The 15406-nt window shown below is 41.0% G+C and overlaps 1 protein-coding gene across 3 annotated transcripts in view; it reads left to right on the plus strand.

Annotated features, from left to right (window-relative positions):
• The window catches only part of NIPA2 (NIPA magnesium transporter 2), a 36170-nt gene that overhangs the window by 9839 nt on the left and 10925 nt on the right, over window positions 1–15406 (plus strand). For all 3 annotated transcript variants that reach the window (XM_061626965.1, XM_061626967.1, XM_061626966.1), the window contains exon 2: window positions 7238–7468. In XM_061626965.1, the coding sequence (XP_061482949.1) occupies window positions 7330–7468 (139 nt within the window). In that variant the 5' untranslated portion in view covers window positions 7238–7329. The remainder of the gene's footprint in view (window positions 1–7237; window positions 7469–15406) is intronic.

Genomic DNA, 15406 nt, shown 5'->3' on the forward strand with positions numbered 1-15406 from the left:
ATGTTACCCAATTCTTCCAAGCTCCACAGGTAGTAGATTGGACTGTGAAAGACCAACCCAAATTGTGTTTGAATTTTGACAAATTTGTAGGGCAGTCCAATATCTCAGAAAGGAGATCAGGTCTCCTGCTCCCCTGTGCATTCACTATAGCTGCCCAATTTCCCTGCTTTTTAAAGTTGGATAGAAATATCTGTGGGCTATAGGTACGTTCTTAAACTGCAAGGTTTTTTGCCTATTAGTGAATTTCTCTGCTTTTTAATCCGGGAGGTAAGAAATGGGATCCTGTGCAAGTTTGCTAAGAATGGATTGATCATTTGCATGCTTATTGAGTTCAGTGCAATTTACTCCCCTGCAATCATGCTTAGGATAGGGGAGACTGACCACAGGGGATGAGGAGGGGCGGAGGAGGAGGAGGGAGGGGTGGAAATGCAGAGGGGAGGACTGGGATGGGAGCAGGCTGGAGGAGAAGGACAGGTTTGATCATTTGCATGTTTATTGAATTCAGTGCAATTTACTCCCGTAGTTGCAGGCATTCTTCTGCCCAGCCACTGTGCTTGTGTAGTCTGACAGTCTCTTATGAAAAAAGTTAAGTTGAATTGTCTGCCTTTTCAAGCCCAAGTAATTCACTGTGAGTAATAGAGTCCCAGTCGCACAATGGGACTTCCCCTCCTCTCCCCACATGACCCTGAAATCTTCTCCAGAGGGTCTATAATCCTCTGGAGCAGACTTTGAGGGTGTGGGGGAGGGGCTGCAGAGAAGAGGAGAGAAAAGTTTCTATGTGGAAGTTGATTATATCCCCAAGCCACTAATGATGGACTTTGATGAAATATTTTGAACAATACAGTGGGAGCAAATGGTGGCTCATTTTGTTAAAGTAATTGCAACTTTGTTTCAGGAGTCTCCTATAGTTCCTTAAAATCGTTTATGAACCAGGCTTCTCTTAATGCTCGTCATAATACCAGCTGCAGTCACCTACAAGTTAGAGAGAGCCAACTAGACCAGAAAACTGATAGTTAAAACTGTAAACATATATTTATTTAGGGAACATAGCATCCAAACCAAGTACAGATGAGTAAATAAAAGTTCTAATATTGTAACAGAACATAACTTATTCTCCTTTACAGCTATCCTAATTGTTTTACTTACGTTTTCATTCTCTTTCTCATCTTACTCCCCCCTCTGTTATCATTCATTCTTCCACTCCATCTTCTGTTAAAAACATATTATGAAATAACAGGAGCATTACTCAGTGGATAGTTCAGATGTAATGCTAAAATATGTTTTAGGTTTCGTGTTATGTGCATGAGTTGTAGTAGGCCTTGGGCTTGTATAGTCCTCTTTCCTCTGATGGGCAGCAGAAGAGGAGATTGAAAGCTTCTAATTTTGATTTAAAACTAACCAGAGTTTCCTATTGGTTGAGAACTTGGGGACCTCTGGTGAGTTCAAATTCTAGTTGTTTCATTTAAGCCAGTATCAAACCATGGTTTATGATCCTAGTTTGCTTGTTAACTAGAGCTTAAAGTACATAAAAAGAGCTAAGCACTGGATCAGGCCAGTAGCCCATCTAGTCCAATCTCCTGTTCTCACAGTGACCAACCAGATGCCTATGGAAAGTCTGCAAGCAGAACATGAGTGTAACAGCACACTCCCCTCCTGCAGTTCCCAGCAACCAGTATTCAATATACAAACTGTGACAGGGAACTCCTGTTCATTTTAAATTAAAATGAAAGCTTTTCAGCTTCCTCTTGCATGTGAAAGAGCAGGGGGTATGTTAAGGCTTGCTTAGAGGTAATACTAAACTATGGTTTGATGTTATGGGGCTGAACTAGGCTTTATTGTGCTGAAATTAACAGTAAATATAGTTTAGGATCTTTGGTTTTAGGAAAAAACTAAAAAGACAGGTAGCTTTCAATCTTTGTACTGTACTACACTGTAAAGGAGGGCAAATTACTTTATACAGAAAATTGTCTTTTAAAAAGAGATCCTGTCCACTTGCTCACAATCTGTAAACAAAGGCAAATGTGGCACAAAGTTACTATCTGACAGAGTTCAGGTTGACATCCTTTCTTTTTCAGTGTAGCTCATTTGCTTAGTGAAATGGAAGACAAATGGCTCGAAGAAATGTCTGTAAAATGTCACCAAGGTAAGGGAGTATTTTTTGTTTAAAGATCACACACAAAGCTGGATAAGTAGAAATACAAAATTCCTTTCTGAGTTGGATAACAATATTTTTGTAATGCAGAAATCTGTCATTGTTTTTGAAGGGATTATGTGCTGATGATCTCTGTACAAGACTAGAAAGCTAGGTGTGTTTTAAAAAGAGATGAAGAAAGACTTGTGCAATGGGAATTCAAAATAAGTAACAGTTGTTTTATTTTGAGGAAGTGGCTTTTACTTTATTTTGAAAAAGTAGAGTTATACAGTTGCTAGCCTGAAAAAAAGATTGCAGGCCTTCCAAAAGACAATTAATGCAGCTGTCTTGCATGTGATAAAAATGAAGTAAATGAGGAAAGATATCACAAGAGTAGTTTTCAATTTGGAATACTTAGGCTGAAATCCTAGCTCTACTTACCTGGAAGTCAGCCCCATTAAATTTAGTAGGACTACTTCTGCATAGACATAATTAAGATTGTGCTGTTGTTTATTAAGAAGGTAGCTTCTTAAGTCAGGTCAGTCTAAATAGTTTGCTATACTGAAAGGTATTGAAAGGCAGGGATTGGGGAGAATTATTTTCAACACAAAGTATCACATTTTCAAATGTCTCATGTGTTACAGAATTTCCAGAAGCGTGTTGTCTAGGAGAAACCAAGCAAGATGATTTAAACCAGCCTTTCCCAACTAGTGGGCCACCAGATGTTGCTGGACCGCAATTCCCATCTTTCCTGACCATTGGCAATGCTGGCTGAGGCTGATGGGAGTTGTGGTCCAACAACATCTGGTTGCCCACTAGTTGGGAAAGGCTGTGAAGAACAAACCTCAGAATATCTGTTTTTTAAAGCCTTTGTAGAGCAACTGTGCTAGTTCTGTTGGAGTACACTTTTTACTAGAGTTGTAAAAATACACACACTCTATTGGACTGTCATGCTATCTGCCCCCAAACATCCATAGTCTGTCCATGAAATGCCTGCAGCTCCATCCTTCAAAGACTGACATTTATTGTGATGTTATATTCAGTACTGACAAGACAATACTGATATTCCATGAATATTCTGTGTTAGGACTATTGGGACAGACACATGCGGGTCTCTTCATAGGTCTCCATAAACCTCTGACATCTAGCATGATTTCCATTAGCTCAAATACTTCTAGTTTTTTGAAAAACATCATTGACTCTTTACGAGTATCTTTCAGTGCTCACCTCCGACAATGACAAAGGGCACCATTTTGCATTGCTTTAAGGTAGTGTCTAGTCTGTCCACCATGGGAGTATGCCACTAACTGGCCTGTTTTGCAATATCCACATTTCACTGATAAACACATACTAATATCTGAACCCATTTGTAACAGTGGTTCAACCCCAGTACATGGGGTCAGTGCACTTACAAAACAGACTTAGCAAGTATAGGACAACAAAAACCTGATAACACATTACCAAAAAAACCCTTGGTTTCTTCAAAGTGAGTATCATGAAAGTTTAAAAGGAAGGTAAATATAATATAATGTAAGTATAAATACACGTGGATGCTTCCGTTATGATCTGCAAAATTGCCTCCATGCTGTTGCTTCATAGGGATTTTCTTCCTATGTCAGCAGTGGTGCTGCTTCTGAAATATGCAAGAGGTTTGTTGTTTGTCTCCATTATTGGTTAATTCTAGCTGTGCCCTGGCATTTAAAAAATGAAGTTCCAGAATGAATTTGTCTGTAGCTGCAAGAGATGAGCTGCTTGCTTAATTTTGTACTTTGAAGGAAAGTCTATAAATGTATTAATGCCATTATTCATGGAGTACAAAGAATTTGAAGTGTAAATCTTCCAGGATGTTGCAGAATTTAATCCTGAGAATCACCTAGGGATGATTTACGGTTAAAAAGTCATTGTCAACTATAAGTCATACATTGGGAAGTGTAATAGCCATATGAAGTAGTGTGTAAGTTAACGTGTATAATAGAGAAAATAGGCGTGGTTCTTACAAAACCCACAGGGGAGCCTGAAATCAAGAGGCAGTAGATCTAGAACTATAGCTTATATCCCCTAACTGCAGGAGAATGTATTAAGATCATTGAGCACAAATGGAACGTTGAGTTTGATAAACCTATGACCCAAATATTCAACCAAATACCTAAGTTGAAATCTATGATGTGGGGTTGCTAATGAGGTGAATAGCATATTGTACAGTTTAACTTGGTGATGTTGGGTTCATATTTCGCTGAATGATACTTGTGCCATAGTCAGTGGAAAGACTGTTATATACAGAACTTCTGCTTCTAGTATCTGTATAAATGACATTGAATTTCGAGCACCAAGCCAGTTGGCTTCACTTCCTAGAAATAAAAATCTTTTGTGAACAACCAAATGTGTTTGTTAGGCAAGATACATGTGTTCAAACCATCTGTTCTTTCAGGTGCTTTCAAGGTTCCACCTGTAATCTAGCCTTACAGTGTGGGCATTCTCTAAACAAGCTATTTCTCCCCAAACATGACCTGTTTCTGAAAGAGCAGCTAGCTGCCTGCTGGTAGATGCCTGTTCCATGTAGCTGTCTATTTTTTAATTCAACTGGAAATATATGACCACTGTTCATCCACATCTCACATTGTGCTATAAGACTTTTGCATAGTAAGATGAGATTGGGGCTTCTCACAGAGTTTGATCCCTTGTGTTGCAACAAGGTTTCAAAGGAAATTCAAAAAGGGAAAACATTTCTTTGCCTTCAAGTAGAGCTGGCTCTGCTAGTGGAAGAACAGTTGTACTTTACTGCCTACAACCTCGTCTTCTGTGTGGCTTTCTTTTTATTTCTTTTTATTTCTGTGTGGCTTTATTTTTCTCCCAATCCAAACTTCTAAGTTAGCACTGTCTGACTGCTGATTTGCTTCTTTTTTCCCCTTGGGGCTCACCAGCAGCCCCCCCCCCCGCATTGCATTGAAAGGGATTTTGCTGGTGAAAGGTGAGTTGGAGGGTCAAAAATACTTAAGGGTAGTAATTCTAACTGATGTCCTAATTGCATTCTGAACAATGTAAGCCCTGCAACAAAATGTTGCATTGAACTCCTGTTGAGGGTTTGAACGAGCCATACCATATTCCAGGATATTCTACTCCCTTACCCTTTGTTCTCTCTGTGTGGTGATGGTGGTGGTTTCTTCCTCAACAGTCAAATGTTATTTCTGGGCATGAAGCATTCTCAGTCCTCATTGGGCTATTCTGGGATTCCTCCCCCCCCCAAGTCTCCCCCCAAATATATGTTACAACATGTGCTCTTGGGAACTTGAGTGTGTGAACTTGCCACCCACATGTCCCATGAAACACACCTCCTTGAGAGGAAGGGGATCTTTTGCTAGGGATAAAACAAGCGCTTTGCCCTGAAGTGTGCCTAAATGGTGTGTGTGTGTGTGTGTGGTGTGTGTGTATGTATATATATAAAAAGAGAAGAATAGCATTTACAAGATTACTGGAGGCATGGCAGCATTAATCATTAATATCCTAACCCATTCATAACTTTAAACTAAAAAGATGAAAGGACCCTATTACTATAAAGAGTGACAGGTAGGAGAGATTACCTATCCTAGGCCCACGAGTGGGCAGTTGAATACAGCTGAAGTGATGTGGAAAAGCTCTGGCCCCAAAACAGGAAGGAATCCCTTAGTCTCAAGATTTGCACCGAGACCCAGATTCTCTGCCTGGTTCTGTCTCTGCCATCCCTTGATGCGTTCTTTGAGAGCGTGGCTACACGTGTTGGAGCTCAGATCACCATCGCACCCCTTCTCCCTTCTTTCTCTAGATTCAAGCCCTGGTTTTAAAAGGCTTTTTCTCCCCCCCCCCGCAAAGGAGGGGTCTGGGCATGAGGTGATTTTGTGTGCGTGCGTGCATGTTCTTGCTGACCCTGAGAAAACTCAGGCTACTTCTAATGAACTATGGGATTATTCTTCTAGACGTGAGGGAACTCTGCCAAGAAGAAGATAACATGTATTCAGTAGCTTTTAGTTAATTTTGTGTCTCAACAGCTGCCCTTGTCCTTTGCACAATACCTCAGAAATGCATATCCAGCCACACGGAAAAGGGTGGGGGTGTGGAGTGGGAGTTATAGTTGCAGGCCTTGCACCTGGGAGCATGTTTTGTACTGCTGCTCATCTTTAGCAAATTGCACTGATCTGAAGTGAATTGGGAAACGTTAGGTTCCCCAAACTGCTGATACCATCCTCTTGTGTGTGCAAGCTGCTACATTAGGATCGATTCTTGGAGAATTGAATGTATTGGTGCGTAGGATACACTTCTTGAAGCGGTAGAGAACGCCGTATGAATGATGACCTGAAGATTGCCTGTGTTAGTTGCCAGTTAGTTAGCAGCAGTCTAGAACTCTGCTTAAAATCCCTGTGTTACCTTGGTGTAGATGTTCCTTCAGTTTAAGAGCTTACCACAGCTGACCTTTGTAAATGAGGCTAAGTCCTGAAAAAATTGTTAGTCCCTTGTTACTTTGTCTGAATCTTGCCTCCACAAGTATAAGATTAAATGTAAGGATTTTGTTTCTTGTACAGAATGGTTTATTTTGGATACGTTGATATACAGCTTCTGAACTGACAGATGTGTAATGTAGTTCTATGCCTGTTTACCCAGAAGCAAGTCCCTCTGTGTTCACTAGTGCCTACTCCTAAGACAGTGTGCCTAAGATTGCTGCCTTTGTTGCATGGAATGCCTTTTTCTTAAGGACTGTAGTTTTTGCACTAATGCCATCCCTGCAGTACTTCTAAATTTATCCCATGTATTCTCTACCTGCGTTGCAGTTTTAAAGAAGTGGAACTGACCCAGTTTCTGATGGCTTACATTTTTATTGTGTGAACGAGACATGTGTACTGACCCAGCAATTCTTCTGAGCAGAGGGGGTGTCGTGTTCATATGAAACTAATTTGCCCTCAAGAAAATCCACTTATTTCATTAGAGGCAGTTGTGTGCACCCAGTAGAGTGTGTGCTCATAGCTGTCGCTTCCACAGGAGCAAATTGAGACTCGAGCAGGGGCACGTATTATGTGCACAGAACTGTATCTCTGTGCTGAGCCTTATTGTAACTATGTATTTTTTTTTTGTTTTTAGGTTTCAATTTGGAATCGTCTTGCCTCCAATACCGGCAACAGCTGTGCTCCTTGATCAATGAGACAGTTTGGAATGCTTCAGCAACTGACGAAATGATCGAGAGTAGTGGAAGATATGATTTTTACATTGGTCTGGTATTGGCAATGAGCTCCAGCCTTTTCATTGGTGGGAGTTTTATCCTGAAGAAGAAAGGCCTCCTTCGGCTGGCTAGGAAGGGCTCCATGAGAGCAGGTAAAAGTTTGATTGGCTTGAGCAATGCTACTAAAAAAAATGTGTAAGACAAGGCTGAATTTTGAGTTGAGCTCTTGGCTATTTCTTGAAGCATATGCAAAATATTTTTTTTACGAAGTCTTCTATGATTCTCTGCAAAATTTGGGATATGGGACAGAATCCTAAGAATCCCCACTGCACTTTTTTAAAAAAAGCTACCTTCCAACATTTTGGTTTTAAAAAGTTAAAAACATGAAAGATGTGGTCAGCTTCACATGATGCAACAAAGGAGTTCCTGTTTCTCCACATATATAACAGTTGAGAACTATGTGGAAGGAAGGTGTATGTTAAACATGTATCCAAAAGCTGTGATTGGGTCAGTATGCACTATATGTTTTAAGAAACTTTATTCCTCTGCACCTGTTAGTGTTCACAAAAGAAACATGTGATAGACAAACTGGGATCTAAGTTCAGCACTATTTATATTGTTTAAGGAGTGAAGCAACTCCTTTGAGTCTCCAGTCATGTTTTGCTAATTATACAGCCACAAGAGTGGCTGTATAATATAGCCAGCGTGGATTTTTCACATTCCGCAATGTTAAATTGAAAATACTCCCCATGTCATTCTGATGCTTCCCATAAGCTCATTTCAAAACAAAACCTTACAAAACTTATAGTCCTGAACTCAGAAACGCTTGCTTAATAACCCTGTAAATTTTCATGGCAATACACAAAACAGAGAGAATAGAAAGTCAAAGTCTAAAAACAGAGGGAAAAAAACCAGAACCCTTTTGGCCTTTTTTTCTGTCAAGAGTTCTCATAATCTGTTGAAATTCGTTAAAAATCAGCCATGTTCACAGAGTACCTGTAATCCTATTACTGACCTTGCCCCATACTCTGACCTTTATCTTCTGCAGTTTAAAAGTTAAAAAAAATGCCTGGCTGATTTTCAATTAATTTAAGAAATTTTGGCTGGAACTCAATGAGAACGCGGGGCATGCTCAGTAAGGACCAACTGTTAGTGTTCTAAAAGCCTCAAAGTTGCTGGGCTTGCCTAATCAGGGAGCCACACCCATGCCAGACTTTGATTTCATGTGAGATAGTCATGCCTTCCCCCAGAGAATTCTGGGAAGCATAGTTTGTGAAGGGTGCTAAGAGGAGACTTTTATTCCCCTGACAGAGGCCTAGTGGCCAGAGTGGTTTAGCAGTCAGCCACTCTGATTGAAGCTGTGTGAGGGGAACAGGGCCTCTCCTAGCAACCCTCAGCACTCTTACTAACTACACTTCCCAGGATTCTTTGGGAGAAGCCATGAGTGCCTAAAGTGAAATAAAGGCCTGGTGTGGATGTGGCCAGGGACAGCTTTGGTTTGCATTTGGGTGAGAGACTACATGTGCCTTCTGTAGAATAAAAAGGTGGGGGAAACACTGAAAAACTATACTGTCACAGTGTTTTCCTTTTGGAAAGGAAAGGGGCTTCTCCTCTGCCCAGTGCCCGGCCACCCAATCTCCTCCCCTCCCCCTCCTCCTCCCCTCTCTGCCCTTCCCCAGGTCAGTGTTGGACTATGACCTGGGAGGCCAGGGTTCCAATCCTCACACAGCCATGAAACTCACTGGGTGACTTTGGGCCAGTCACTGCCTTTCAGCCTCAGAGGAAGGCAACGGTAACCCCCCTCTGAATACAGTTTACCATGAAAACCCTGTTCATAGGGTCGCCATAAGTCAGGATCAACTTGAAGGCAGTCCATTTCCATTTTCAAACATGATTGCACAGAAATAAATCCCACTGAACTCAAAAAGTATGCAAATGATCAAACCCACCCTCCCTTCTCCTCCCTCCTATCCCCTCTCTCTTGCCCCCTCCCCCTTCCTTTGCCCCTCCCTCCACATCCCCTTCCAATCCCTTTCTTCCCCTTCTTTACTTCTTTATTCAGTGCATAGTCAAACTATGGAATTTGCTCCCACAAGATGCAGTAATGGCCACCAGCTTGGATGGCTTTAAAAGAAGATTAGACAAATTTATGGAGGACAGGGCTATCAATGGCTACTAGCCGTGATGGCTGTGCTCTGCCACCCTAGTCAGAGGCAGCATGCTTCTGAAAACCAGTTGCCGGAAGCCTCAGGAGGGGAGAGTGTTCTTGCACTTGGGTCCTGCTTGCGGGCTTCCCCCAGGCACCTGGTTGGCCACTGTGAGAACAGGATGCTGGACTAGATGGGCCACTGGCCTGATCCAGCAGGCTCTTCTTATGTTCCCCCTTCAATACTATTGAACTCTATAAGCATGCAAATGATCAAACCTGCCCGCCCTTCCTTTGCCCCCCTCCAATACTCTCCTTCCCCCTTGGTCAGTTTTACCTATCCTAAGCATGATTACATAGGAGTAAATCCCATTGATCTCCAAAGACGGAGAATTATATTTTTGTATGTTTGTTGGTGTTCTTCTTTCTTTGCTTCTTTCCTGTGTTAGTGATGTTTCTACACAGAATCTAATCTAGAAAATTTTATTTCCCTCATTATTCATCCTAGAAATCTGTGTCAAATTTATTTTTATTAATTTCAAATCCTTTTTATTGGTCAATGTCATATGATGGTGAGGACAGCCTTTTGTGTTTCAAATTGGAGGTTATATTCTTTTTTATTTTGGGTGCATTAACAGTTGAATCTGAAACTGCAGTTTGATGTAAAATCAGACTGATTTACAATATGTTGCTACTTCAGCAATGACTCTAGCTGTTGGAAAAAAGAGGATGCATGTTTTCAGCCTGCTATGTTTCAACCACTTTATTTAAGGCAAGGTGGGCATGGTCAATTAAAAACATAGAGCACACCTAGAATTTTGCTAGAATATATTTCACCTCCCACTCCTGAGATCCACTGGAGACTATTCTGCAGAATTCAGTGCCATTATTCCACAATTATGTTTGGAGTTTTTTTAGTATTAATTTTACAAAGTGTTGCTGTACTTCACATACTCACAGAAACAAAAGAAAATGATTTTCTATAGGAAACTTCACTAAAATTGCAAAGGAAATCTGACATATTCAAAGTGACCATCTGAACTATATCAACTGTCTTAATAATGTTACTTCCTCCCTGCTAAAACAAGATCAGCACAGCACGTCTTTCTATTATTTGGGATGATTGCAGGTGTTGCCACCAGTCGCCATATGGTCAGAGGCACATGTTACCAAATTCTTCCAAGCTACACAGGAAGTGATTGGACTGTGAAAGACCAACCCAAATTGTGTTTGCATTTTGACAAATTTGTAGTGATGGAGAATTTTTATTTTCTCTTGTGGGATCTTTGCTGGGGGTCCTTTAAGTAGTCAATGACACAGGCTTAAAGCAAAAAGGTAGGCCTTTATTTTTTACAAGCATATGCAGGGTCAGTCCCCCAGAAAATCTGGAGAGGACTGCAGTGAGGTACAGTCTGCAGAGATCTTTTATACCGTACAATTACAGCATGTGACAGTAACCAATCCACTAAGTTCTTCACCAAGTAACGTAACAGTTCTTCCCTCTTGCAATATTTGCAACCAAACAAATAACCTTATTAAAATGAATTCATGTATATTCATAATTTTACAGATACCTCCCATCATATTGTCTTTCTGTCTTCCCAGATTGATGTCAATCTGTCCCCTTGACTGATATTGCCACTATTCTGTTGTCATACGTTACTGATGATTTTGTTCCATACATTCCATTCTATCATGGCTTCTGATCAGCCAAGCTGGCCAGGGACATCTCTAGGACATTACAACCTGTTCTTTTAAGTGAGACATGAGGCAAGGCCAAGTTTGGTTCTCCTTAGAATGACTGGAAGTTCTATATGAAATTCCACTTATATTACACTGCTATAGAGAAAGATTAATTTTAAATCACCATATTATAGCTGAAAGCTATACAATATAAAAAGTGATTAGGTAACGCAGTAAAGAAAAGGGTTAATTGTGAGTCGGCCACTCTCCATCAAACACAGAGGGATGAAGAAGGTAGCCCACCTCAGATTACCTCTCACCTCAAAAACACACTTATTATATTTATGAAGTAAAATTATACCCATCATGCTATTGAAAAAAATCAGTATCAAGCTCAAAGTTTTTTCTCCTCTCCACCTTGATTCTATGAAGACTTCCCTTAGCTGAGACCATTGCTCTGCAGCATACAAGACCAGAAACCTCTTTTCCAAGATCAAATAGTAAAAAGTATATTAATCAAAAGATTGTACAGGCATATCCCGCTTTAACATACACAATGGGACTGGAGCGTGTATGTAAAGTGAAAATGTACTTAAAGTGAAGCAATTATCTATGCATGTACTGCACTGCAATTGCCACTAGATGGCAGCACGTCATGCCATTAAGTGTCCGTAATTGCGAAGCACGCGTATGTTAAGCGGGGTATGGTGGTGTATGGAGCATGTACATTATAGCGAGGCGACGTTAAGTGAAGTGACGTTAAACGGGGTATGCCTGTTCGCATTTTGCTTAAAACAATACCAAATTAATGATCTGCGGTCATGCATTAGCCAATCGTGGCACTGAAAGAACTCGGGAATTTATAGCAAGGTGAACTTGACCATTTTCCTGCTTTTCCTACACACAGGCCTGCTTTTAATGCCTGTTGTGTGTGAATATAGGGAAAGAAATCCATTTTTTTCTTCATCATTTTCAAGGGCCCAAATTGCTTGGGGCCAGGATGCTTGGGGGATCCTCCATCAGTAGGGCAGTCCAATATCTCAGAGAGGAGGTCAGGTCTCCTACTCCCCTGGTGCATTCACTATAGCTGCCCAATTTCCCTGCTTTTTAAAGTTGGATAGAAATATCTGTGGGCTATAGGTACGTTCTTAAACCGCAAGGTTTTTTGCCTATTAGTGAATATAAATGTGCCCATTTATTTATTCTTACTCTTTCCTGAATAGTGGTACACACACACCCCATCCCACCCAAATCACACATCAGACTCGGGATGCCTGAAAATGTACACAACTATTTTACTGTGCCATGAATACTGTGTGAAATTATGTAGTGTAATAACTCTCACTAAATGGTCCTATTTTAGTGCAGTACATTTCACATTACTGAGTTAACAAATTTGGTTGAGTCTTATTTTTAAAGACTTTAGTTTAAAACATGTTTGTTTAAAACAATTTGTGCACAGCGTTATCAATAACAAATACTATGTGATAAGCCCCTATAAATAATGTATGTCCTATATAAGTCTACTTAATTATATAAGTTAGAATATGCTAGAGTGTGTTGTTGAAGTTGTTCCACACACACACACCTCACTCCGGTGTAATGAAATGTATTGTGTTCTAAAAGGCAAGCGGCTTGTCTACCCACTCTCCCCCTCCAGGATGTCTGGGTCAACAGCCATACTGTAACTTATCCTGTCAACAAGTCAGAGCTGAAATGTAAAAAGCTGAAAAAATACTAGAAGAGACTGAAGAAATTGGGGAATGCCCCATCAGGTCTTTCTGATGACTAGATGTAAATCACCTGAGGAGGAGATAATATCTCTGGGAAGGTCCTGTGTCTGAGGGATGGATTGTTTGTAAGACTGTCCCATGAGAATGTGTATGAATTATGAATGTTTATGACAAGTCTGTGAGAATGTTTATGAATTTGTTCATGGGAAAGAACTGTGAGATCATATGTAAATTCAGATCAGAGAGACTATAAAAAGAGATCACAAACACTGCATTTTATCAGTCCTCATGGACTGGTCACACTGCTGTTAAGTTGCTTATTAATTCTGATTTAGTCATGTATTGATGTATGCTCGTATAGAAATGTGTAGTTAATAAAAAGCATGAACTCCTCCTGCTGTAGAACTCTTCTTTTTATCCTGATTTCTCCCTAGTCCTGAGAGAACCTGATGGGAGTTCCTCTTAAGTCTGTATTAGATTTACTGCTGAGGTGCAGCATGAGTCTAGGAGAGTGTGGTTGCTTCATACAAGGACTCTATACAGCCTTAGGCTTAAGGAAAGAGTGAAGAACCCTTGAATCTGTATGTAGGCAAGTCAGAGGGTGTTCAAAATATTTCAGGTGGCGAGCCAACCAGGATTCACTAGCAGGAGACGTGTCCTAGAGAGGAGTCAGATAAACTGCAGTAAAATCTGATTGCTTGAACATTTGCTTTAATAGAAAACTATTAGACCAAGTGTAAAAACTTGAGTTTCCTCAGCCAGAGAGAGCTAGGAGGCAGGGTATACATATATCCCTGTACCCCAAGATAGGAGAAGTCTTGGGAAGACACAAACTTCAATCTTGGTACAACAATTTGGTGATATAGAAGGCTTTTTAGCTGCCTTTCAGCTGCTTAGAGTTGGTGAAAGAGCCTGCAGATGATGAATTTGTGGTCTTTGAAATGACAAATGAAGATTGGTTAACAGGATACCGGTATACCACTATAGTCTACGTGGCTGATCTGAGTTAAGGAGTTCCAGGATGGAGATATGATCATGCACGTGCATATGAAAGAGTAGATGTATCTATTAGAGCCAGAGAAGCAAGAGTAGTTGCATGGTTAGGAGCAATGCCAGAGTGCCCTCCTGGAGTGACAAAGTATGAGCCAGTAGCAATAAGAGCAACTGATCCCTGGATTGTTGAGGGGAGAAATTATACCCCATTAACTCCTGAAGAAATGCCAGCTCTAGCCAGCAAGAGATGACATGGCTCAAGTATATGAAGTTCTGAGAAGACAATATTTACTTATTAGACAAGAGTTGTGTGCAAGAGCACCAGCACCTATTCCAGGAGAGTATAGGGAGGTACCCCAAGCATTGCCCATACAGATGGTTCGAGGAGTGGTAGGACCAACACCTGGTATGAAGTATGTGGCAATGTGGATTTCTAAAAATATGGCTGCTATAGAAGGGGTAGTCCCAATTACATCAGCAAATATACGCAAGAGCTTGATCAATACCTTCGTGCCAGCATCTTTGGCTTTGACTGAGAATGAATGTGGCAGTTGGAGTGATGCTGTAGCAGCACTCTATTTAAAAGTGCATGGACATATTGCAATCTCTAACTTGCAACCTGTTTTGACTAATACAGCAAAATAGAGAGAGCATCAGTGGCTTTTCGATTGGGAATGTGCTTGGCTCCAGGAGTCTATGCCACAGTATATGGCATAGTGAAGAGTTGCTGCGATGACAAGCATTAATGTAGGTGGTGAATACAGCTTTAGATGCTCTATCAGATGGTCGTACAAGAGCAGAACAGTTTGAAGCAGTGTTGGCCAGAGCTCACAATGCCCTGGGTCTGGATCTGCTGGGAAGAACTGGGGGAGCTCGTAAGAAGGAGACTACTGAAGAAGTTGACACTGGCAGACAACGGCAGAGATTTGGAGGTAGAAGATTGACACAACATGCAGGGACAGAGACAAGAGCTCATTTAGCTTCAAGATCTCAAGGAATCCCACAGAGGAGATATGAAGAGCTACAGAGGCAATAAGAGCTAGCCTGCCAAGAGAAGGTCAAAGAAGGTATGAAGACCAGAGAAGATATGAAGAGCCACGAAGAGAAAGATACCAATTCAGACCAAAGGTAAGACCACCTCCACGGTATGGTGGTGAAGACAATCCTGAATTCAGAGAGTGACACGCAGCCTGGGAAGCCAGAGGACAAGCAGCAGGTCTTCTCACTCCAAGAAGAGGAGGAGGATGAAGTTCAGCTACAATACCAGCAACAGGAGAACGTGGCACACCAGTTACAGAATCAAAGGCAGTGCTACACGTACATACTGTATCAGTAGAAGAGGATGGCGAGGATGCCACTCAAAACTAAGTATCTGTATGCGGTAGTTATCTATCAGGGTAAAGCCTTTCAATATTTGATAGATACTGGAGCTGAAATATCTTGTGCAATTTTACCCCCAGAGAAGCAAGGGCAATATTCTATAAAGAGGAAATGCTGGATACATCATTTCAGTGAAGAAATCTTAGCAAGAAGCT

This window comes from Rhineura floridana, chromosome 5 (assembly GCF_030035675.1).
Source record: "Rhineura floridana isolate rRhiFlo1 chromosome 5, rRhiFlo1.hap2, whole genome shotgun sequence".
NCBI classification, from domain to species: Eukaryota; Metazoa; Chordata; class Lepidosauria; order Squamata; family Rhineuridae; genus Rhineura; species Rhineura floridana.